This window comes from Salmo salar, chromosome 15, assembly GCF_965601325.2.
Source record: "Salmo salar chromosome 15, fSalSal1, whole genome shotgun sequence".
NCBI classification, from domain to species: domain Eukaryota; kingdom Metazoa; phylum Chordata; class Actinopteri; order Salmoniformes; family Salmonidae; genus Salmo; species Salmo salar.
In genome coordinates, this window is record NC_138305.1 from 59,698,808 (window position 1) to 59,724,825 (window position 26,018).

Genomic DNA, 26,018 nt, shown 5'->3' on the forward strand with positions numbered 1-26,018 from the left:
GGGTATATGCTCTCTACCCTCCTTGTAGAATGAGGTGTATATGCTCTCTATCCTTGTAGAATGAGGTGTATATGCTCTCTACCCTCCTTGTAGAATGAGGTGTATATGCTCTCTATCCTCCTTGTAGAATGAGGTGTATATGCTCTCTATCCTCCTTGTAGAATGAGGTGTATATGCTCTCTACCCTCCTTGTAGAATGAGGTGTATATGCTCTCTACCCTCCTTGTAGAATGAGGTGTATATGCTCTCTACCCTCCTTGTAGAAGGAGGTGTATATGCTCTCTACCCTCCTTGTAGAATGAGGTGAATATGCTCTCTATCCTCCTTGTAGAATGAGGTGTATATGCTCTCTATCCTCCTTGTAGAATGAGGTGTATATGCTCTCTATCCTCCTTGTAGAATGAGTTGTATATGCTCTCTATCCTCCTTGTAGAATGAGGTGTATATGCTCTCTATCCTCCTTGTAGAATGAGGTGTATATGCTCTCTATCCTCCTTGTAGAATGAGGTGTATATGCTCTCTATCCTCCTTGTAGAATGAGGTGTATATGCTCTCTACCCTCCTTGTAGAATGAGGTGTATATGCTCTCTATCCTTGTAGAATGAGGTGTATATACTCTCTATCCTCCTTGTAGAATGAGGTGTATATGCTCTCTATCCTCCTTGTAGAATGAGGTGTATATGCTCTCTATCCTCCTTGTAGAATGAGGTGTATATGCTCTCTACCCTCCTTGTAGAATGAGGTGTATATGCTCTCTACCCTCCTTGTAGAATGAGGTGTATATGCTCTCTACCCTCCTTGTAAAATGAGGTGTATATGCTCTCTATCATCCTTGTAGAATGAGGTGTATATGCTCTCTACCCTCCTTGTAGAATGAGGTGTATATGCTCTAGAATGAGGTGTATATGCTCTCTACCCTCCTTGTAGAATGAGGTGTATATGCTCTCTAACATCCTTGTAGAATGAGGTGTATATGCTCTCTATCCTCCTTGTAGAATGAGGTGTATATGCTCTCTATCCTCCTTGTAGAATGAGGTGTATATGCTCTCTATCCTCCTTGTAGAATGAGGTGTATATGCTCTCTATCCTCCTTGTAGAATGAGGTGTATATGCTCTCTATCCTCCTTGTAGAATGAGGTGTATATGCTCTCTATCCTCCTTGTAGAATGAGGGGTATATGCTCTCTACCCTCCTTGTAGAATGAGGTGTATATGCTCTCTATCCTTGTAGAATGAGGTGTATATGCTCTCTACCCTCCTTGTAGAATGAGGTGTATATGCTCTCTATCCTCCTTGTAGAATGAGGTGTATATGCTCTCTACCCTCCTTGTAGAATGAGGTGTATATGCTCTCTACCCTCCTTGTAGAATGAGGTGTATATGCTCTCTACCCTCCTTGTAGAAGGAGGTGTATATGCTCTCTACCCTCCTTGTAGAATGAGGTGAATATGCTCTCTATCCTCCTTGTAGAATGAGGTGTATATGCTCTCTATCCTCCTTGTAGAATGAGGTGTATATGCTCTCTATCCTCCTTGTAGAATGAGTTGTATATGCTCTCTATCCTCCTTGTAGAATGAGGTGTATATGCTCTCTATCCTCCTTGTAGAATGAGGTGTATATGCTCTCTATCCTCCTTGTAGAATGAGGTGTATATGCTCTCTATCCTCCTTGTAGAATGAGGTGTATATGCTCTCTACCCTCCTTGTAGAATGAGGTGTATATGCTCTCTATCCTTGTAGAATGAGGTGTATATACTCTCTATCCTCCTTGTAGAATGAGGTGTATATGCTCTCTATCCTCCTTATAGAAGGATGTGTATATGCTCTCTATCCTTGTAGAATGAGGTGTATATGCTCTCTATCTTCCTTGTAGAATGAGGTGTATATGCTCTCTATCCTTGTAGAATGAGGTGTATATGCTCTCTATCCTCCTTGTAAAATGAGGTGTATATGCTCTAGAATGAGGTGTACACCTAGAATGAGGTGTACAGTATATGATTGTTTTCTCTCTCTACCTTTATCCTCTTGCAGAAGGAGGTGTATATGATCGCTGCTGGTGTGATAGGAGGAGTGTTTCTCATCTGCACTGTGGTCATGTTCCTGGGAGTCAAAGAGAGAGATGGTGAGTCTCTGTGTGTGTGTGTGTGTTTTGCATGTGTGCATGTGTGTTTATTTTATTATAATATTTTTTAATGTACCCCCTTTTTGTCCCCAATTTCGCGATATCCAATTGGTAGTTGCAGTCTTGTCCCATCGCTGCAACTCCCATACGGACTCGGGAGAGCCGAAGGTTGAGAGCCGTGTGTCCTCCGAAACACGACCCTACCAAGCCGCACTGCTTCTTGACACAATGTTCGCTTAACCCAGAAGCCAGCCACACCAATGTGTCGGATGAAACACTGTACACCTGGCAACCGTGTCAGCGTGCATGCGCCCGGCCCGCCAGTCGCTAGAGCGTGATAGGACAAGGACATCCCGGCCGGCCAAACCCTCTCCTAATCCGGACGACGCTGGGCCAATTGTGCATCGCCTCATGGGTCTCACAACACAGCCCGGTATCGAACCAGGATCTGTAGTGACGCAGTATCTGTAGTGACGCAGCCTTAGACCGCTGCGCCACTCTGGAAGCCCGTGTGTGTGTGTGTGTTTGTGCACACTTTTCCCCAGCAAGTGTGTGTGCTCTCTTCCCCCTCTCATATTTCACTCTAACCTCATTTGAAAAGTACCAGTAAGCACAGTAGCACTCAGTCACATTGTTTTTAGACTATTTAGCTAGCTCCAGCCTTATCCAATGATTATCTAGCTCAGGGGAAAAAAGCACAATAAAGAATTAAGTATTAAGTGTGAAAGGAGAGAATCTACCCCCCATAGGTCTGTGCCATTGTGAGATGCATGGCTCACTTGCAAAAGAGAAGAGACCTTGGTCGCAATGGGACTCCCTGCTACAATAAGGGTAAAAAAATGAATACATCTTTTTTTTCATGCACATGGAGGCTATCAGTGAACTGCTGACCTCACCACCAGTGAACCTGTTAGTTCTGGTTCTCTGTAGTGGCAAACCCTGTGGAACAGACAGAGCATAGCAATGCTGCAATGCAGGGGCAGCTACAGGGTTGCCAGATTGGAAGCAAAATCCCCCATACGTGTCTCACTCATGCTACTGTATATTCTTTCATCACAGAATGCATGGTGCTTTATGGGCTTGATTTAAGGTTTTGGATAAAAAACGTCTCTTTTGACACTTTCAGATCTTATTCCTTTTCTTCCTCGCACAGATCCGTACATTTCGAAGACGGAGAAGCAGATCCCGTTCCACAAGGGCTTCATCCTGGTGATGCGACACAGTCCCTACCTCAGTTTGACTGCTGCCTTCCTCTTCATCTCTGTTGCCATTCAGGTAGGCACAACTTTATTAATACACTTCTTCTCAGACATGACACTCACATTGGGATGGTAATGTGTGGGTAATGTGCTGTTATGGCTGGGTCCTCCCTGCCACCCTCCGAATGGCTCCAGACATAGCCTGCCTGCCATTCAATGTTGATTTGATCAATAGAAATAGAACACTCAGCGTGTTTGAGTAAATACGCCCGAGAGCATCTCTCTCTCAGCTCCAAATCCAACCGAAGATAGACAGTCCGACAGCGCATTATCATATTACTATCATGTAATATCTTGTTATTGTTATCATTATGAGAATTCTCCCAACATTCAGCCGCTCAGTTCTGTGATACTCTTTCTGTATGGTTGGCATCACATGGTTGGTTGAGTCAATGGTGTACCGTATTGGAACCGCTATTGGACCGAGGCCTTCAGTGGAAGAAAAAAAAAGATCTTCCAACTACATTGTACCAAACTCTCAAATCAACAATAATAACAGAAACATTGCATCACTTAATGCACCCATCTGAATCAAACATTCCTGAGGCTGAGCCACACTTTTGGCTGCCACTCAGAGAGACAGCACCTGTACAGATATTGCTACCGGCAACAACAACAACCACACTGCTTTCACAGCCTAACGCCATCACTATCCCACTATCACCAAAAGCGACAACAGTGACACATCAAAGGATGTGAGTGTGCCATGCTCGTGATGCTGAAAGGACAGTGTCCGTAATACCAGCACACTCCATGTATGAGAGAACACTTTTTGTAAAACACAGAGGGCCGATAGAAAGACAGCAGTCACTCACAGCATGATGTTAATGAATAAGCAGCACATTCACTCTGACATAATTAGCAGGTAGGTTCCAATCATAAGAATACAAAAATCACAACCATTAGGCTAAGCATTTCCCAGTTAAAATGTTTAGCTATTACTTCCCATTGCAAACATCTTTTTCAAGTTCAGCACACCAAATAATCTGTGATCTAAAATCTTAAATGCAACAATGTTTCACACGCAAGTTATTTCCTGAGATATAGCTCAGGGATTCTTACAAGACGGGAAAATCTCTACTTTTTTTTCCCACAAATATTTGTCTTAATATTGACAACATTTTAAATATATATTTTGATAGACCAAAGTATCCACTATCACACATGTAAAGAATTTGTTTAAATTCTTCATAAAATGCAACTAACTGGATTCATGCAAACTCCGTCAGACATCATAAAAGGCATTTCATACTTACATGTATTGTCCAACAACTGTTTAAAGGCATTGTTTAATTCTATCATTAGAATATAAACAAATGTGACTCAAATCTCCAAACTTATTTTTGTTTTATTTTATAGAGCTATATAATGCTCCAGGGCAAATTTTGTTAGCATGATTTTCTAGATTCAGGACATAGAACAATATTTATAAAGCAAACATTATCCACTAGATCTAGCACATGAAATAGTTTGAGCATATGTTGCAGAACAGTGATACAAATATTTTTTTATAATAATGACAAAAGGGGTTAGTCAACAAATACTCAAAAAAGGACATAGTGTTTTTGCCTCGAAAGATAAAAGTTCAATTAAAGCATTTGTAAAATATAGAAAATGGATTTTTCAGCCCTCAGACATTAGACAAAAGTCTGATGGAGTTTGTTTTACGGAGTTGACAAAAATGTAATTTATCTTCTTCATTCAAGTGGTATACAAGGATTGTACCGACTTAAGAATTCCTAAGCTAACAACATTGCTCTTGTTAGCTTAGGGATTCTTGGAAGTTGTGGCAATCCTTGTACAGTGGCAAGAAAATGTGAACCCTTTGGAATTACCTGGATTTCTGCATAAATTTGACATAAAATGTTCTGATCTTCATCTAAGTCACAACAATAGGCAAACAGTCGGCTTAAACTAATAACACGCAAATTATTGTATTTTTCTTGTCTATATTGAATACATCAATGAAACATTCACAGTGTAGGTTGGAAAAAGTATGTGAACCCCTAGGCTAATGACTTCTCCAAAAGTGTAACAAGTGCGCTGAGAGTCGGGAAGCAAGAACAGGGAGTGAGTGTTTTAATAAATAAAGAAAACAATGAACACGAAACAAACAACGCACCGACATGAAAACAGAGTCAATAACACCTGAGGAAAGAACCAAGGGGAGTGACAGATATAGGGAAGATAATCAAGGAGGTGAAGGAGTCCAGGTGATTGTCATGAGGCGCTGGTGCGCTTGACGATGGTGACAGGTGTGCGGGATAATCAGCAGCCTGATGACCTAGAGGCCGGAGAGGGAGTATACGTGACAAAAAGCTAATTGGAGTCAGGAGTCAACTAACCTGGAGTCGAATCAATGAGACGAGATTGAAGATTTTGGTTTGAGCTGTTCTGCCCCATAAAAAACACTCACAAAATTTGAGTTTTCTATTCACAAGAAGCATTGCCTGATGTGAACCATGCCTCAAACAAAAGAGGTCTCAAAAGACCTAAGATTAAGAATTGTTGCCTTGCATGAAGCTGTCACGGCTGTCGTTATGTAGAGAGGACCAAGGCGCAGCGGGTTGCGTGCTCATCATTATTATTTATTAAAATGTGAACACGGATAAACAAAGAAACGACAGGAACAGTTTTACAGGCTATAATAACAAGCAGTGCAAAATCAACTACCCACAAAATCCCAGGTGAAAACACGCAACTAATATATGACTCCCAATCAGTAACAACGACGTACAGCTGTTCCTGATCGGGAGCCACACAGACCACACAGAAATAAACAAACTAGAAAACCAACCTAGAATACAAAACCCAGAACATACACCAAAACCCCGTAATACATAAATAAAACACCCCTCTACAATACACATAACCCCCGAACCACATAAAACAAATACCCTCTGCCACGTCCTGACCAACCTACAAATACAAATAACCCCTATACTGGTCAGGACGTGACAGAAGCTGGAAAGGGTTACAAAGGTATCTCTAAAGGTCAGTCAACGGTAAGACAAATTGTCTATAAATGGAGAAATGTCAGCACTGTTGCAACTCTCCCAAGGAGTGGCCGTCCTGCAAAGATGACTGCAAGAGCACAGCGCAGAATGCTTAATGAGGTTAAGAAGAATCCTAGAGTTCGCTAAAGAGCACCTGGATGTTCCACAACGCTACTGGCAAAATATTCTGTGGACAGATGAAACTACAGTTGAGTTGTTTGGAAGGAACACATAACACTATGTGTGGAGAAAAAAAAGGCACAGCACACCAACATCAAAACCTCATCCCGACTGTAAAGTATGGTGGAGGGAGCATCATGGTTTGGGGCTGCTTTGCTGCCTCAGGGCCTGGACAGCTTGCTATCATCCACGGAAAAATGAATTCCTCAAGTTTATCAAGGCATTTTGCAGGAGAATGTAAGGCTATCTGTCCACCAATTGGAGGTCAACAGAAGTTTGGTGATGCAACAGCACAACGAACCAAAACACAGAAGTAAATTAACAACAGAATAGCTTGAACAGAAGAAAATACGCCTTCTGTAGTAGCCCAGTCAGTCCTGACCTCAACCCAATTGAGATGCTGTGGCATGACCTCAAGAGAGGGGTTCACACCAGACATCCCAAGCATATTGCTGAACTGAAACAGTTTGTAAAGAGGAATGGTCCAAAATTTCTCCAAACCGTTGTGCAGGTCTGATTGGCAACTACAGAAAACGTTTGGTTGAGGTTATTGCTGCCAAAGGAGGGTCAACCAGTTATTAAATCCAAGGGTTCACATAATTTGTCCACCCTGCGCTGTGAACTTTTGCACGGTGTGTTCAATAAAGACATGAAAACATATAATTGTTTGTGTGTTATTAGTTTAAGCAGACTGTGTTTGTCTATTGTTGTGACCTAGATGAAGATCAGATCACATTTTATGACCAATTTATGCAGAAATCCAGGTATTTTCAAAGGGTTCACATACTTTTTCTTGCCACTGTATACCACTTGTGGATAAAGAGTTACTTGCCTAACAGTACACAGAGGGTGTTCTTTAATGGAAGCCTCTCAGATATAATCCAGTTAGAATCAGGAATTCCCCATGGTAGCTGTTTAGTCCCCTTTTTACATTTTTACTAACGACATGCCACTGACTTTGAGTAAAGCCAGAGTGTCTATGTATGCGGATGACTCAACACTATACACGTCAGCTACTACAGTAACTGAAATTACTGCATCACTAAACAAAGAGCTGCAGTTAGTTTCAGAGTGGGTGGCAAGGAATAAGTTAGCTCTAAATATTTCTAAAACTAAAAGCATTGTATTTGTAACAAAACACTCACTAAACCCTAAACCTCAACTAAATCTTGTAATAAATAATGTGGAAATTGAGCAAGTTGAGATGACTAAACTGCTTGGAGTAACCCTAGATTGTAAACTGTCATGGTCAAAACATATTGATGCAGTAGTAGCTAAGATGGGGAGAAGTCTGTCTATAATAAAGCGATGCTCTGCCTTCTTAACAACACTATCAACAAGGCAGGTCCTACAGGCCCTAGTTTTGTCGCAACTTGACTACTGTTCAGTCGTGTGGTCAGGTGACACAAAAAAAGGACTTAGGAAAATTGCAATTGGCTCAGAACAGGGCAGCACGGCTGGCCCTTGGATGTAAACAGAGAGCTAATATTAATAATATGCATGTAAATCTCTCCTGGCTCAAAGTTGAGGAGAGATTGACTTCATCACTACTTTTATTTATGAGAGGTATTGACATGTTGAATGCACCGAGCTGTCTGTCTAAACTACTGGCACACAGCTCGGACACCCATGCATACCCCACAAGACATGTCAGAAGAGGTCTCTTCACAGTCCCCAAGTCCAGAACAGACTATGGGAGGCACACAGTACTGCATAGAGCCATTACTACATGAAACTCCATTCCACATCAAGTAACTGACGCAAGCAGTAAAATTAGATTTAAAAAAACAGATAAAAAAACACCTTATGGAACAGCGGGGAACACAGACATATGCATACACACACCCAGGATAACATACAAACTATACATACACATGGATTTAATACTGTAGATATGTGGTACTGGTGGAGTAGAATGGCTTGAACAGAAGAAAATGTCAGCCTGAGGGCACACAGTGTGTTGTGAAATCTGTGAATGTATTGTAATGTTTTTTAAATTGTATTAACTGCCTTAATTTTGCTGGACCCAAGGAAGAGTAGCTCCTGCTTTGGCAGCAGCTAATGGGGATCCATAATAAATAAAACACTTGTATACCACTTGAATGAAGAAGAAACATTCTATAAAAAACATAGTTCCACTCACCAGATGATGTTCATGTGAAATGTAACTTCTTGTTGAAAGTTAATCTTGAAACGGGTGAAGCTAACAAATTAGCAACAACGTCCTTTTCGATAACACCTGCTGCAGCCTCTGCACACTAGCCTACAACAGCTAGCTAGCTAAATCGTCAGAAAACTACTGTTCGCTATAGAGATCACCAGCTTGCAGTCCTAAAAAACAGAAATAAGTTTGAATTTTCTACCTCTGGTTCATTGGCCAAAGTCTATGGGTAAATGAATGGGGTATGAATGGGGTTTTGGGATATACCCCTGAAAATAAGGTCTGAGGTTAACACAAGCTTAGGAGCAGTAGCGGTGTGTGGGTAATATTACTGTGGAAGCCAAACCAAAAAGCCATATTACAACCTATGTTGTGATATTTGCGTTATTTGCTCTATAACCTTTTCGCTCATATGCCACCGTGATATAAACTCATACTCACTGGCAACTGCGTTTATTTTCAGCAAACTTAACATGTGTACATTTTTGTATGAACATAAGATTCAACAACTGAGACATAAAATGAACGAGTTCCACAGACATGTGACTAACAGAAATTGAATAATGTGTCCCTGAACAAAGAGGGGGTCAAAATCAAAAGTAACAGTCAGTATCTGGTGTGGCCACCAGCTGCATTAAGTACTGCAGTGCATATCCTCCTCATGGACTGCACCAGATTTGCCAGTTCTTGCTGTGAGATGTTACCCCACTCTTCCACCAAGGCACCTGCAAGCTCCCAGAAATTTCTGGGAGGAATGGCCCTAGCCCTCACCCTCCGATCCAACAGGTCCCAGACTTGCTCAATTGAATTGTGATCCGGGCTCTTCTCTGGCCATGGCAGAACACTGACATTCCTGTCTTGCAGGAAATCACACACAGAACGAGCAGTATGGCTGGTGGCATTGTCATGCTGGAGGGTCATGTCAGGATGAGCCTGCAGGAAGAATATCACATGAGGGAGGAGGATGTCTTCCCTGTAACACACAGCGTTGAGATTGCCTGCAATGACAACAAGCTCAGTCCGATGATGCTGTGACACACCGCCCCAGACCATGACGGACCCTCCACCTCCAAATCGATCCTGCTCCAGATTACAGGCCTCGGTGTAACGCTCATTCCTTCGACGATAAACGCGAATCCAACCATCACCCCTGGTGAGACAAAACCGCGACTCGTCAGTGAAGAGCACTTTTTGCCAGTCCTGTCTGGTCCAGCGACGGTGGGTTTGTGCCCATAGACAACGTTGTTGCCGGTGATGTCTGGTGAGGACCTGCCTTACAACAGGCCTACACGCCCTCAGTTAAGCCTCTCTCAGCCTATTGTGGACAGTCTGAGCACTGATGGAGGGATTGTGCATTCCTGGTGTAACTCGGGCAGTTGTTGCCATCCGGTACCTGTACCGCAGGTGTGATGTTTAGATGTAACGATCCTGTGCAGGAGTTGTTACACGTGGTCTGCTACTGCGAGGACGATCAGCTGTCCATCCTGTCTCCATGTAGCGCTGTCTTAGGCATCTCACAGTACAGACATTGCAATGTATTGCCCCGGCCACATCTGCAGTCCTCATGCCTCCTTGCAGCATGCCTAAGGTATGTTCACGCAGGTGAGCAGGGACCCTGGGAATCTTTCTTTTGGTGTTTTTCAGAGTCAGTAGAAAGGCCTCTTTAGTGTCCTAAGTTTTCATAACTGTGACCTTAATTGCCTACTATCTGTAAGCTGTTAGTGTCTTAACGACCGTTCCACAGGTGCATGTTTATTAATTGTTTATGGTTCATTGAACAAGCATGGGAAACAGTGTTTAAACCCTTTACAATGAAGATCTTAAGTTTTTTGGATTTTTACAAATTTTCTTTGAAAGACAGGGTCCTGATAAAGGGAAACATTTATTTTTTTTGCTGAGTTTACAATAAAGCTGTGTCAACCAAAAGACAATAGTCACACAGTGGCAGAAAAAAATGAAATTGAACATAAGTTTGTTTCATCTTTGTTTTGTTTTATCACAAAACCAGAGAGCAATATCTGTCCGGTGAAGTCCACAAAGCAAATATTTCATGTAACAAATAGTTACAAGACATGCAACAAGTTAATATTTTCAACAGTTTGCTAAACAGCTACTGATTTAGAACCACAGAGTTACCACAAGTCAACACAAAGACAACAGAAGCACTGTCTCACCTTCCAGCACCATTGCAACTTATATATTTAGATATCATCAAATCAACAAGGCTATATATGCTTAGTTTAATACACTAATAACAAACTTAAAGATACCAGAAACGATTTTGTCCAATCAATGTTGCTAAATATAATGTGGCTGTCCATCGCACTGATTTCTGTATGTGTGTGTGTGTGTGTGACTACTGAACGCCAATGCCATCCTCCTCTTTCATGTTGGCAAAATAGTCTGTGTCTCTGTCATACAGTACGCTATTCGTTTTTGTTTTCATAGGCTATCTAGCTAAAATGCTTACCTCGGATGGGCAACAATGAACCAGCTAAGCTAGCTAGTTAACATGAGTCTACTAGGCAACATCTGAACTTCAATTGTTTCATGCCAGTTGGAAAATATACACTATATATACAAAAGTATGTGAACACCCCTTCAAATTTGTGGATTTTGCTATTTCAGGCACACCTGTCGCTGACAGGTGTATAAAATCTAGCACACAGCCATGCATTTTTCATAGACATGCATTCTTCATCTTATCGGCAGACTCAACAGCCTTGGTTTCTCAAATGACTGCCTCGCCTGGTTCACCAACTACTTCTCAGACAGAGTTCAGTGTGTCAAATTGGAGGGCCTGTTGTCCGGACCTCTGGCAGTCTCTATGGGGCTGCCACAGGGTTCAATTCTCAGGCCGACTCTTTTCTCTGTATACATCAATGATGTCGTTCTTGCTGCTGGTGATTTTCTGATCCACCTCTACGCAGACGACACCATTCTGTATACTTCTGGCCCTTCTTTGGACACTGTGTTAACAAACCTCCAGATGAGCTTCAATGCCATACAACTCTCCTTCCGTGGCCTCCAACTGCTCTTAAATGCTTGTAAAACTAAATGCATGCTCTTCAACTGATTGCTGCCCACACCTACCCACCCATCCAGCATCACTACTCTGGACAGTTTGGACTTAGAATATGTGGACAACTACAAATACCTAGGTGTCTGGTTAGACTGTAAACTCTCCTTCCAGACTCACATTAAGCATCTCCAATCCAAAATTAAATCTAGAATCGGCTTCCTATTTTGCAACAAAGCATCCTTCACTCATGCTGCCAAACATACCCTCGTAAAACTTACCATCCTACCGATCCTTGACTTCGGCGATGTCATTTACAAAATAGCCTCCAACACTCTACTCAACAAATTGGATGCAGTCTATCACAGTGCCATCCGTTTTGTCACCAAAGCCCCATATACCACCCTCCACTGCGACCTGTATGCTCTCGTTGGCTGGCCCTCGCTTCATATTTGTCGTCAAACCCACTGGCTCCAGGTCATCTATAAGTCTTTGCTAGGTAAAGCCCCACCTTATCTCAGCTCACTGGTCACCATAGCAGCACCCACCCGTAGCACGTGCTCCAGCAGGTATATTTCACTGGTCACCCCCAAAGCCTATTCCTCTATTCCTTCCAGTTCTCTGCTGCCAATGACTGGAACGAATTGCAAAAATCACTGAAGCTGGAGACTCATGTCTTCCTCACTAACTTTAATCATCAGCTGTCAGAGGAGCTCACAGATCATTGCACCTGTACATAGCCCATCTAACTACCTCACCCACATATTATTTACTTTTTGCTCCTTTGCACCCCAGTATCTCTACTTGCACATTCATCTTCCGCACATCTATCACTCCAGTGTTTAATTGCTAAATTGTGAAATAAAATTAAAATAAATAGATATGACAATTCCCCCGTGCACAAAGCGAGGTCCACACAGAAATAGTTTGTTGAGATTGGTGTAGAAGAACTTGACTGGCCTGCACAGAGCCCTGACCTCAACCCCATCGAACACCTTTGAGATGAATTGGAACACTGACTGTGAGCCAGGCCTAATCATCCAACATCAGTACCTTACCTCACTAATGCTCTTGTAGCTGAATGGAAGCAAGTCCCCGCAGCAATGTTCCAACATGTAGTGGAAAGCCTTCCCAGAAGAGTGGAGGCTGGTACAGATAATTAAGTCAAAACCACAGGTCCAAATCCCCATCTCCATCCATGACTTAGAAATGGGCCGATTTAGCAAGCTAGCTACTGCGGGACATCAACACAGACCAGAAACAGACACGTTTTTCTGACAATGATGTTTTGCTTAGTATGTGATTTGATTGGTGTGAATCCAAATCCAAACTGGCCTCCCTTGGACAACAACAGCTCAGCTCAGCTCAACGCTGATTGGCTAATTATTTTTTGTAAAAAGGCCAAAGGCCAAATGCTTGCTGGCAGCAATCAATCAAATGGTATAGTGGCAACATGTCATACTCTTTAGTTCCAGTTAGCGTCAGATATGCTACACATACTGAGACGGAGAGGCGCTGTTTCCCTTGCTCTGATGATTTCTCCTGTGAGATTAAGCCACTTGCGAATAGACGTACAATTATGAAAACACAGAGAGACGAAAGAGACATTATTTTATCATAAAAAAAAATGTATTGGTCAAATATTGGGGGAAGTCTGGCTTCCCTTGGCATCCATGAATACACGCCACTGAGCAGATCTTATACGTTTCGTTCCGTGAAATAATATCAGTCAGTTAACATGAACTTTATGAATTATGAAGCCTTTATGTGCTTGTTTTGATTACATAAATGCTTCAAAATTGATAAAGTGATGTTAGCTGATGAACATGATCTCATAGAACAAAATGTTTAAGATCTCCTAAGCTTGTGTTTACCACAGACCTTATTTTCAACATTTATAAGGGCACAAGGCGAGACCCAGATGCAGACACGGGAGGCAGATGGTTTGAGTCTTTGGCATTTATTAATAATCCAAAAGGGGTAGTAGGTAAGAGAATGGTCATGGACAGACAAAAGGTCAAAACCAGTTCAGAGTCCAGGAGGTACAGAGTGTCAGACAGGCTCAAGGTCAGGGCAGGCAGAATGGTCAGGCAGGCGGGTACAGAGTCCAGAAAACAGGCAAGGGTCAACACTGGGAGGACTAACAAAAGAGAATCGAAAAGGGAGGCGCACAGGGGAAAAACACACTGGTTGACTTGGAACATATAAGACAAACTAACACAGACAGACAGGAAACACAGGTATAAATACCCAGGGGATAATGGGGAAGATGGGCGACACCTGGAGGGGGCGGAGACAAGCACAAGGACAGGTGAAACAGATCAGGGTGTGACACATTTATCCCAAAATACTGAGAAAAAAACCCCATGAATTTCCCTATAGGCTTTGGCCAACCAGCCATGGTGGAGTTAGCCTCTGTTAGTGCCTACAAAAAAATGCCATTACTTTTGCTGTCTATTGCGCAGTGACCTGTCGACCTTTGAGAAGGCAGAGGTTTCCATATGTTTTTGTAGAAACAGTCCCACCCATTACAAGTCAAAATGTGATTGGTTGATTCCACTTTCACTCAAAATTCTGCGCTAATACAGTTGAATAGAGGTCGTCAGCTCGTAGTCCTAAAAAACGGAAATGAGTTACCTCTGGTTTGTGCAGCCATTCCCACCGGGAAAATGAATGGGGAATGAATAGGGTTTTGGGATAAACGCCGAAAATAATGTCTGAGGTTTAGGAGATCTTATACGTTTTGTTCTATGAGATAATATCAGTCAGTTAACATGACTTATGAATTATGAAGCATTTTAAGTGCTTCATGCTTTTTTTATTACATAAATGCTTCAAAGTTCACAAAAAGTGACGTTAGCTGATTAAGACTATCTCATAGAACAAAACGCATAAGATCTCCTAAACTTGTGTTTACCACATACATTTATTGGGGGCATTTATTCAAAAACCCTACAAAAACGATATCCATTTTTCCATGGTCCAACGAACCATGGCGGACTTAGCGTCTACAAAAAGGCGCCATTACTATTGCTCTCTATGGCAGTCGCCATCAAAGATTGCCTATTAAATTTGACAAGACAGTTGATTGACCGCTCTAGCAATGGAAATACATGTCCTCAAAGCTGGAAGTCATGCGAGAGGAGACGAGATCAGGTGGAACCATTCTAGCCAATAAAAGGGCAGATGCCTGTGTGAACAACAGGCCATAGAGATAGATAGAGGACTCATCTTTGTATCTGTGCCATTATAGCGTCTGTGACATCATGGGCAGCGCCATTGAGGCTATCTCCATTTTAAAGTAGTACATTTTCTTCTTCTTCTTCTTCATTGGCGGATTGCTCCCAACTTATAAGCATCCCCAACCAGTTTACTATGATAAAATGTTGGAAGCCCTCAATGGCAATGTCCATGTTAAAACAGGTTATATTCATGATGAGTCTTCTATCTATCTCTATGATAACAGGCTCCACTTATATCAGTGCATTCGTAACAACCTAACAATTACTAAACGTTTAATTGATCAAATAAGCCTCACATAACAAATTAGCAATTACATTTTTTCTTGGACCAAATTCAACACTCTCATTGACCTCCATTTATTTAGATTTGTCTCCCCAGAGAAAAATCCTGATTGGATCTTTTTTTCACTTCAATGTTGACCCTTTAAATCAGAATATAATTGGAAATAATAATAGAATTACAATATCATTGAAAATAATAAATAGAAATGAAAAATACATGTATATTTTAAAACTACAACAATAATTTTATAAATCCTAAGGCCTTCTCTGAAAGCACTGACAGTTCCCTACTGGACTCTGAGCTTTATAGTACAGCTTTGATAGATTCCACCTCAAACCTCTCAACTGCTGTATCTCATAAAGCTTTTCTCTTTTGAACAGAAAAGAAGGATTATATATTATTCAATAGCTGGGATGAATCTGCTGCTTCAGACGTCAGTCAGGAGCTTTTCCAGTGACTTGGCACAGTGGGTAGAGAGAATAGGACAGTGCTGAATATGCTGAATAATTTCTGAAGAATGAATGTGTGTGATATCTGATCTGATTTCCAGTTGGTGCAGAGCAACTTTGTCCTTTTCTGTACGTACGCAGTGGACTTGAGAGACCACTTCCAGAACATTGTACTGACCATCCTGGTGAGTTCTAGTTTCAGACCTAGATTAATCTCTCGTAGACGGACTATGTAATTGTGCGATTCTGGTTCTTGGTTAACAGAGATTAGACCTAGATCAATGTTAAGATCCTTACATAATACAGACCACTGTCTCATGAAAGGCTTAATCCTAACATGAGGAACTAGAAATGTCATCCAAGTCTTCCATTGACATCTGTGCACGGTTTTATATGACATTTGAGTGTACTCATAACCAAAGACAGTGTTATAGTCTAGAGTGCATATTATATATCTCTCTTCGCAGGTATCTGCAGTAGTGAGCATCCCTCTGTGGCAGTGGTTTTTGGAGAGGTTTGGCAAGAAGACGGCAGCCTTCTGTGGCATCACGGTAAGTGTCTGCGACGGAGCGCTATTGGTATTCCGCTGATCGTAAGAGTGTGCCACCTTGTGGACAAACAGGTTATTACTTTCGGCAAAACTTTTTGAACTCCTCTTTCTGTCCAGTGGATCATGCCGTTCACAGTGATGCTGGTGTTCATCCCTAACCTGGTCGTAGCCTACGTAGTGGCTGTCTCTTCAGGACTCAGTGTGGCCGCGTCACTCCTCTTACCATGGTGAGATCAATTGAGTTGGGCTGGCACAAAGGTCCTCTGTAAATATAGTGTAGTTGTAATAGCACTAGCACTAGCCAGTGGTTGTAGCGACAGTAACAATAGTAAACATATTCTTTGGTGTGGTAAAATAGCCACCATCACAGAATTAGTAGCCTAGTAATAGCAGCAGTAGTTTAAAGTGGCCATAACAGTGCCAAAAATATCAGCAGTCTCCCTGTTTTTCTGTCCATTCACCCGCCGGGCATGATACAGTCACGCCTGGCGAGGATGTCATGTTGATGAATGAGATGGGTCTATAAACCTCAGGGGGCGGCTACAGTCTCCACTTTCATTCTGTATTTTACTGTTGTTTATAGCACATTGCCCTCCCTCTGTGCTCTTCACCCTCCTTTCTCTCACCTTCCATCCTTCCCCTCCCTCTCTAAATGACAGGGTATATCCAGTGGGGTCACCATGATGTGTATTTCTGTCTGTTTTTCTGGTGATTCCCCAGCTGTGGTCAGAGCAGCTCAGCTACAGCTAGCTTCATCATCTAATGTTATTAGTAGCAGTCATTTCACCAGATCCTTTTAACTCTGCGCTATATAAGCATTATTATAGCCATTTTATCCTCTAGCGCTATAAGTAGACTGCTCCTCATCAGACAGATGGAGTCATGGAGGCTGGTTGTTTAACATGATGATGAGGTCGGCCTATAAGTTGTTGATGGCTGATGTCTTGATGTAGTGTTGGTGTGTGTGTGTGTTTGTTTTGTTTCAGGTCGATGCTGCCAGACGTGGTGGATGACTTCCGTCTGGCCAACCCCCACTGTAAAGGCTTTGAGGCCATCTTCTACTCCTTTTACGTGTTCTTCACCAAGTTCGCTGCCGGCATCTCCCTGGGAGTGTCCACCCTCTGCCTCGAGTGAGACAGACAGACAACATAAACACAACGAGTATTACAGATATTCAGAACTGAAAATTGAATTTCCTTAGGAGTAACCATGCTTTACCTCAAATGAGTCAAACATAGGATAAACACAAACAAGTAAACAATCCTTCTGGGATCTCCTTTGGAGTGATACAGACGCCAGAACACGAAGTCAGTTTAATAACACAGGAGTGAGATGTATAGAGAGAAACACAAACACAAGTCTGACTTGCACAGATAATGCATTCCATTGTAGTCCATTATTGTTTATGAAACTGCCACTGTGTGTAACTATCGGTATGATATAGGTATACGTCGCTATAGGTTTGCAGGTTATGACACTGGTGTGTGTGTGTGTATGTATCTCTGTATATATCTCTACAGGTTTACCGTGTTTGATACAGGTGTGTGTGTGTACCTGTGTCTTCAGGTTCGCGGGTTATGACACAGGGGCGTGCAGGCAGCCTGCTCAAGTAGCCTACACTCTGAAGTTGCTCATCGGCGCCGCCCCGGTGGCCTTTATCGTAACAGGCCTGCTGATACTGCTGCTCTACCCCATCAGTGAGGACGTCCGGCTCAGGAACAAACTCTGTCTGGAGGAGCTACGGTGAGTTACCCACACGTCTCTGTTGTCACAAGTTGATAGAACTTCACAGTGCTCTTGTAAATGCATAAGACAATATAAGGCCGGGGATACATGCTTAAGTGAAATGTTACCAAACAAAGTATTTGGATCACACGACGGCCTGAAATGGGTCAAATACCAACATTCCTTCAATCTAAAAGTGACTATTACCTGTCTTCTACAGGAAACAAGGCAGCATCAGCTCCAGAACGCTGGAGGATGTGAGTAATGCATGACCAGGGATGGGACAGACAGGAGAAGTTCCACATGCGGCGGATTCCAGTTCTCCGACTGGAATATGACGTCCATTAGTGTATATTACACTGAGAAATTATATAATGGTAGTTATGTTTTCCTGTAAACATTTTAAGTTTGTTTCTGTATTTTCACATGAACGTGTACTGTATAGCCATCTTAAATATACCTACAAGATTATCTAATTTATATCAATGAATGTATATCACTATTTGCTGTGTTTAGCCAGACATTGCTGGTATTTAAGAATGGTATCTGAATAGGATGGTTTGATGACCAATGGGCTTAATAAATGCTGTTGGTTAGTAGATGGACTGAACCATGGCTTGGTATAACTTCAAACAGAGGGGGTTTACTGCCAGTTGAGGAAGGTTCCATTTTGTGATGTGGGGTTTTGGGTCAAGAGATTGAACAGGAATGGCTGTTGGATTCTCTATTCTCTGCCTACTGCTTCCCCCTGGTGGTACTATAATGACATCTGTTTTGTATTTAGATGGAAGACTGGATAAACCATGACTATAATAGAATCAGTCATAATATGTTAAGCAATGAAATTATCAATTTTTAAACATTTGAGTGCTTTAATATTATACAATCATATAACACACAAACAGGATAAATCTCTTTGGGATATGGTGGCTACTTTCCTGACCTAGGCCACCCAAAACACTACCTCATTGGTCTGATATATTTTTTGATAAACTTCATCTTGAACCAGATGTACATATAACACAAAGACAAAAATACCAATATAATATCCAAAAGTCACTAAATGTAAACATTGTTTGAAAGGTGCTACTTTCCAAAGTGTGACAAACATTTGTCTCAAATAATTCCTCAACTGAAAAAGGTGAATTTGCCACCCAGTACTGCTTGTTCATAAGAAGATGCAGAGGGGTTGAGTCTGTGTGTCCAGTTTTTAGAGATGTATGCATAAATCATTGACATATCCTGTATGTTATGCTTGTCCCATGCTCTGTGCTCTCTCCCACTATGCTGATGTCTCTATTTTGGGCCTAGGCCTTGTCCAAGTCTGTGTTCGCGTAAGATTTAACTGGGCTTGAGGGAGATTTCACAGGGCTGGAGGGGCATGTGTCTGGGCTGCCAGTGCTTCTGATGGGAGATTTCCTCTTGCCGTTCCTCACTGTCAACTCATCTTTGGGTTTAAAAGTCAGGGGTACAAAGCCCTCTGCATCCGCCACTAGGACTATCCACAACGGACCTGGAACACACAGGAGACAGTAAGTTTTAAGTTTATGCGATAGCTTAGGAAGTTTTTAATTGAACTAATATTTTCTCCATGCTTAAGACGGTTTAAATGATTTAACCAATTGGTGACAGATTTTCAAGCAAATATTCTAAAATCGGCATGAAGAAAATACGCACATTTTACCACCAGTGGTGGGTTTCCACCAAACTGCCTTGTTGCGGATAAGAAGCAGTGCGTGATGATGTGGTGCACATAAGGTACTTAAAAATAAAAAAATCTGTTTCTCCATCACATTTTCAACTCTACTGATGGTTTTGTCAGAAAAACGGCGGTGCGTTAATAGCTCTAGCCATTAGCTCGCAGATACAGTGCCGGTATGCTAGGCTACATTATGAGAATATTATAGGTAAGAGCGAGATTATTTCGATTTGGCAAATGGCAGCCAAGCATCGATCATCATGTCACCAGAATAAGACCCTCGATATTTATTGGAAAGGAGCATCAAGCTCATCACTAAACTTCCACCGCCCTGTGAAGTTCATCATAATTTATTTAATCTAAAGCCTAATAGAAACGACATGCTTTCCCAAGTGGGAAGACCACATACAAGATCTCACGGCGTAACTCAAAGTTTACTTTGACATGATGGCTACTATATCAATATTTGTGCAAAAAGGCGTATCCACCGCTATTTCTCACATAATACATTTTATCGACATACCACCACGTCGAAGGAACAAATGATAGAAATTCATGAAATTGACCGTAATTTCTTGTTTCCATCAGCCCAGTCATGACTTTTTTTAAGCGTCAGGTAATTATCTGCATGAAATGGTTGGATGGAAACCTGGTTACAGATTACATTCATGTATCCCTTCAAATAGACGGTAATACGCTTTTCATTCAGCAAGTGTGTACTATCTAATAGAGCCGTTTTGGAATCAAAGTAACCACAACATCCGCCTCTTAAGTTTTCTGTAAAAACTCAAACAGCGAAACTTCTGAATGAGATGGCGTTATAAATACTCTGTTGGAGGGAGCGTGCTGAGTGTCTATATTAGCAGAACTAACAAAGGGAAGGTGTGGTGGGGCTGTAAGCTGCTTCTGTTTTAAACCTCATTCCAAGCTAACCCTATAATCACTCCCATATTTAGCCTCTTCGCCCATTAACTGAAGCACTTTGTGTATCGCCAAATACTGTTGTTTCATATGCATTCATGTATGTCTGTTTATGTGGAGTGAAACAAAGCTGTAATTAGTTAGTTGAGATAAGCTTAGTGTTTGAGTAGCTCCTCAGTCTAGACTATTGGCTGAGGATATAGGTTATAGGCCTATTCTTATATGAATAGATTCCTGGAAACCTGAGTGAAACCCTTTTTCCTGTTCCCGTCCGAACTCAGTAGTGTCCGTACACACAACCATGCACGCACACTTCTGAGAACACTGCCCAACCCTACCTCTTGGTTCCTATAGGGCAGATAGTTGCATTTAAGCTTTCCTACTACAAGTCTAATGACCGCAAATGTTGGCCCCAGAGCTTACAGAAATCAATATTCAATTCAAATATGCAGTGTGCCATTATAGCGACTTTTCTCTTGAGGCATGCCCATATTGAAAGAGGCAATAACGGCAGTATTTGCAGATTTGAATTATGTTGATTTCAGGTAAGCAGGAAGTCACACCGCTGTGAATGTCGTCGTCATATCGCGGACTCTACCTTTAACCTCAAATAACTGGTAGAATTAAGCCTGGGGTATATACACTCCTTTCCATATTTATTTGGACAGTGAAGCAATTGGCTCAATACTCCAGCATTTTGGATTTAAGATCAAATGTTTCATGAGGCAACAGTACAGAATGCCACCTTTTATTAGAGGGTATTTTCATACATATCTGTATTACAGTCTAGAAATGAAAGCACTTTATGTATCTAGTACCCCCCCATTTGAAGATTCTACCATGATTATGAATAATTATGAATGATGAGTGAGAAAGTTACAGAAGAACAAAGATCATACCCTCACTCCATAAATGCTAATTTCTAACCATTACCAATAACAGGGGATTCATTCAGTATTGTCCATAATTATGGTAGCATCCACATTAAATGTAGAAGTGTTCAGAAAAAAAGTATATTCACCATTTAGTTCCTATTGGGCAAAACATAATCTGAAACACAACCAAAACAAAAGTTTGTGGAGTCACAAGCTTGATGTAGTCATTGCACGCTAGGAATATGGAACCAAATACTAAACTTCACTACTTTAATACAATATACCGGTATGTGAATTTGTCCAAAAGCTTCTTCAAATAGGGGGACTAGACACAAAGTGCTTTAATTTCTAAACAGTAAAACAAATATGTATGAAAATACCCCCAAATAAAAGGAGACATTGTGGACTGTTGCCTCAAATGAAACATTTGATCTCAAATCCAAAATGCTGGAGTAATAGAGACAAAAATGAAACAGTGAAGTACAAAAAAATACAGATGGGAGTTTACATACTGTGAAAATCAATCATCTCAAATCTACAACCATGTGTTATTATGGGGAAAGCCCATGGCCAGATACCTACCATACATAATCTCTACTACAGTCAGGTTAAAGAGCTCCTGAAGAACCTTCAGACACAGCTTCCCTTCACACAGCAACACTGGTCTTCTCTCATCTATAAACACATTTTCAGACAGCTGCTTCTGCATGGAGAGGGAAGAGATTTATAGAGAGAGGGGGCAGAGAGAAGGTGGGGGGGTTACTACAATTCTGACCTTCTCAAGAATGCAGTTTTTGATGGATGCAACAGTGGCATCATTTCACAAATGGTACTTTTATCACTTCTTTTGGGAACACCATAATAGCATACACACTGTGCTGTCAGCATGCTGTCTATTGTAAGCCAACGGTGGATTACAGACTATAGCCCAGGGAGTATATCGCCTTCCTCACCTTTAGACAAGACCAGCAAGGCTAACAATAGACCATTAATCTGACATCTGCTGAACGCTGACTATGGCCTTCAGTATGTATTTGCGTGATTTATATACATTCCTTTGTGTGTCTTATGAAACTTTATTGTACATAGGTGCAGTCTATTATTTTAATAAGTGAGGTCTTCAATAAATATGCATTATCTTTAAAAATGTGGCTCTGAAAATCTCCAGATTTTTAGCCAAAATGAAGTAATATCTTGTAAGTCATAACCCCTACCTGACATGTTATGTTAACGTATGGAGGTTCACAGGCATTGGGGTAAATAGTCCCCAAACCCCTTTTCCCGTTCTGAGTGAAGTCCCTGATCTCTGTCAGACACTGTTGCACCTCAGAGAAGCGAGAGGAGATCCTCTCCATGTTCTGAGACAACTGCTCCAGGTTCCTCTCCTTCTCTCTGGGGGCCAGGGGGGTGGTCTTGGGCAGGGTGGGGAGCTCCGTGTGGGGCTTATCCCCAGGGTTGTAGTATGGGGAGCAGGGTCGACTCAAGTCCCCAGATTGCACTGACCCTCTCATCCGGTTGACGGGTTCCATGTCGAAGTTCTCGACCGTAATGGAGGAGGCGCTTGAGTGGGATTGGTCAGAGGGGCGACAGAGGTCAGAGTAGGGGAAGTCAACTGAGCTGGGCTCCGGGCTCCTCACCTCCTCCACCAGCCTCCTCCTGCTGCTCCCTGGAGAACGGGACTGGATTACACCTCCTCCTGGAAGCACCAACTCCTTGATCGCCACACGCTCCTGCTGCTCCTCCTTAGAGAAGACATGCTCCGAGTGGCGCCTAATCCCCGGGTAGAAATTAGCGGGGGATTGCCGGTTCGAGGAGGGAGACGCCGGGGTTTCTCCGTCGTAGACTATCTCCTTGGAGGAGAGGTGCAGGATGTATTTTTCCGTGTTGGAGGAGGGGAGGAAGGCAGGTTCGTTGGACTTCTGTCTGCCGATCATGAGAAGCAACGTCTTGTCACTGAGGAAGCAGACGCCTTTGGGCCTCTCGTTCTTCTGTAAGGAGATCTGCTGGACATTGGGCATAGCGAAGGGCGTGATGCAGTAGACCAGCACCATGCTACACGTGTTGGAGGCCACCGCCACCATGGAGCCTCTGGAGTCAAAGGCCAAGATGTCTGGCACCAGGATCCCAGGGATACTGACCTTACTGGTGCTGGTGACTTTCCGTTCGTAGGTGACAAGGATAAGGTGAGATGAATCCTGTCCGGAGCCGGTCAGGTGGTCCTTGCGGCGCAGGTGTATGAGTGGACTGGGGTCGGAGCGCCGGTGCTTGGCCAGGAGGTGGGTGAGGTCCATAGGGCCGCCAGACGGAGAGCAGGACAGGTAGGACCTCTCCGAGTCAAAGGACCTCCTGCGGGGGTCTATACAGCCATCCTCATCCAACATCACCATAAGAGAAGAATGTCCTGGTAGGGAGGACTCGGAATCTGAGGGCACGTCGAAGGCTATACCTGCGTTGAGCCCGCAGATTCTATCCAGAGGCAGCTCTGTAGCCACTGCCACCTGGGCTTCGCCTGTCGACTCGATGGCACAGATGTACCCACCCACGTCGAAGATAGGGCAGAAGGAGCAGGCTAAAAGACTCTTCTGAACATCGTTATAGATGTAGGAGTAAAGGGCGCTTCCAATGGCCACAACCAACCGGGTGCCATCTTTGGTCCAGCAGGCACAGTGGATGAGTCCACTGCCTTTAATATCAGCCTTCACCCTGCGGTTGTCCACACGGACACAGAACAGCACAGAGGCATCTTTCTTGGTAAGGACAGAAAGGATGTCCATCTTGGGATGCCAGACACATCCCTCAGACAGAAGGGGGAAAGGTTCGCTCATCTCACAGGTCTGAGTGCACAGCAGCTTGTTCTGTTCCAGAGCGCTGAGCTGCAGCTGCCACACTGTGACATGCTTCTTGTGTTGGACTGCCAAAAGAGCAGGAGAGCCGGAACAGCATAGAGGGCCCCAGTAGAGACCGAAGACATGCTCAAACTGACCAATGACGTTGGTGTCGCCGAATTTCACATCACCGTTGGCATAGTAAAGGGAGGTGAGGCAGACTTGTTTCCCATCCGTCCATGCGATCCCGTGGACAGGGTGGATGGCTTGGTGGAGCGTGTTCAGACCGGTCCTCAGCAACTTGGCTTTGCCCAGTTCCATACTGACAGCCAAACAAGTATGGACTAATCCAAACGGCGAGAGAGAAAAGATGATCACTCACTGATCAGTGACATTGAAGAAAATCAATCATTCAATAGCATTGATGAGAGCAGAGGAGATGGATGTTGACGTGCATAATACTAGTTTCAGCTACTTTAACTGCCATCCTACACTAAGAATAGGACAAGCCTCTCCTGTCATGCATCTCTGGTGCTGTAAAATCCCTAATCCTGTGTGAGGTAACACCTCAGGGCCAGGGCTGAGCTGATTAGTCTGAATGACCTTAGCCATGCATATCCGGTAGGTTATTTTACACACCAGTCCTAAAGGCATTAAAGACAAATAATGATATCAGTGTTGTATCTTGTGAGTTCAAACTGTATTAATTAGCTATCTAGCTATTTCAACTAACTCAACTGATTCAAGGAGTCACAACACTAGAAGTAGATTTGATCACATTTGGTAGGCAACTGTGACCTTAAGTAATGTTAAGCGTTTGGCAATGAAAGACAATCAAGCAATCCCTCTTAACTACAGTTATTCAAATTATTACTTTGTGCTAGCTAAAATGACATTGTCATAGCTAGCTATGTTCACATCAAATGCAATTGAACTATGAAGGTACAGTCAAGAGCTAACTATTACAACAAACATTTGCTGCCGTCAACTACAATAGCTAGCTACTCAACAAATGAAAATCATTATCTACCTGACTAGCTAGCTATGTTGCTAACGTAAGCTGTCAAAGTTTTTGACTGGCCAGCAAGCCCATGCAGCTCGATAACCAAGCTAGCAACTAAAGCCAGCAGGAACAAGCTGAACTAACTAGCTAGCTTGATTTAATCGCGAATAAATTCTTCCGACACGAAATTCTATACACAAACTTGCCATTACATGCCTCGATTTTCTTGTCAAACCATAATCCTTTATTATATTTGCCACGTTTATTTCACTTTTCCCGGGGTAAAAGTTGCTAACATGAACCGGAATTGAATAGCGAGGCAATACAAAAGCATAATGGCACAGAGTTTCTAAACCCAGAGGCGCAACATCGCGAGACTTCTGGGAACGTTTGTGAAAGATACCAAACAGACCAGACCGGGGTTTTGGGTTTGAAAAGTCAATGAGAGAAGTGAAAGATTCTTCCTATTGTTAATTTTCTTGAACTCTAAAGACACATGTTATTACTCCAACCTCGTGAAAGCGACAAACTGACACGTTTTCGTCAAAAACAACTTCATATCTAAGGAGTGCCTTTGATTTGACAGCCAGCACATGCACAATTCGAGGCGAGACGATTGCTAGGCCCGATGACGTCATGCCTTTATCTCTTTTTTCCCGTGTTCCCAGTTGTTTGGAAAGCACCGTTAGTTAGCTATTGGAGTAGTTTTAGC

At 42.6% G+C, this 26,018-nt stretch overlaps 2 protein-coding genes across 2 annotated transcripts in view; one reads left to right on the plus strand and one right to left on the minus strand.

Annotated features, from left to right (window-relative positions):
• LOC106571769 (sphingosine-1-phosphate transporter MFSD2B) overlaps positions 1 to 18,993 on the plus strand; it is a 46,514-nt gene extending 27,521 nt beyond the window's left edge. The window contains exons 8-15 of the mRNA XM_014145222.3: positions 2,029 to 2,119; positions 3,273 to 3,394; positions 15,810 to 15,893; positions 16,176 to 16,259; positions 16,376 to 16,485; positions 17,245 to 17,388; positions 17,825 to 18,001; positions 18,204 to 18,993. Of these exons, the coding sequence (XP_014000697.1) occupies positions 2,029 to 2,119; positions 3,273 to 3,394; positions 15,810 to 15,893; positions 16,176 to 16,259; positions 16,376 to 16,485; positions 17,245 to 17,388; positions 17,825 to 18,001; positions 18,204 to 18,255 (864 nt within the window). The 3' untranslated portion in view covers positions 18,256 to 18,993. The remainder of the gene's footprint in view (positions 1 to 2,028; positions 2,120 to 3,272; positions 3,395 to 15,809; positions 15,894 to 16,175; positions 16,260 to 16,375; positions 16,486 to 17,244; positions 17,389 to 17,824; positions 18,002 to 18,203) is intronic.
• On the minus strand, positions 18,836 to 25,327 carry LOC106571768 (WD repeat and coiled-coil-containing protein). The gene is made up of 3 exons (XM_014145218.3): positions 22,693 to 25,327; positions 22,061 to 22,181; positions 18,836 to 19,496 (listed from the first exon to the last, which is right to left on the minus strand). The coding sequence occupies exons 1-3, from the start codon at positions 24,622 to 24,624 to the stop codon at positions 19,291 to 19,293; spliced, it is 2,259 nt and encodes a 752-aa protein (XP_014000693.1). The 5' UTR covers positions 24,625 to 25,327; the 3' UTR covers positions 18,836 to 19,290.
• Between the last annotated feature and the right edge of the window lie 691 nt (positions 25,328 to 26,018).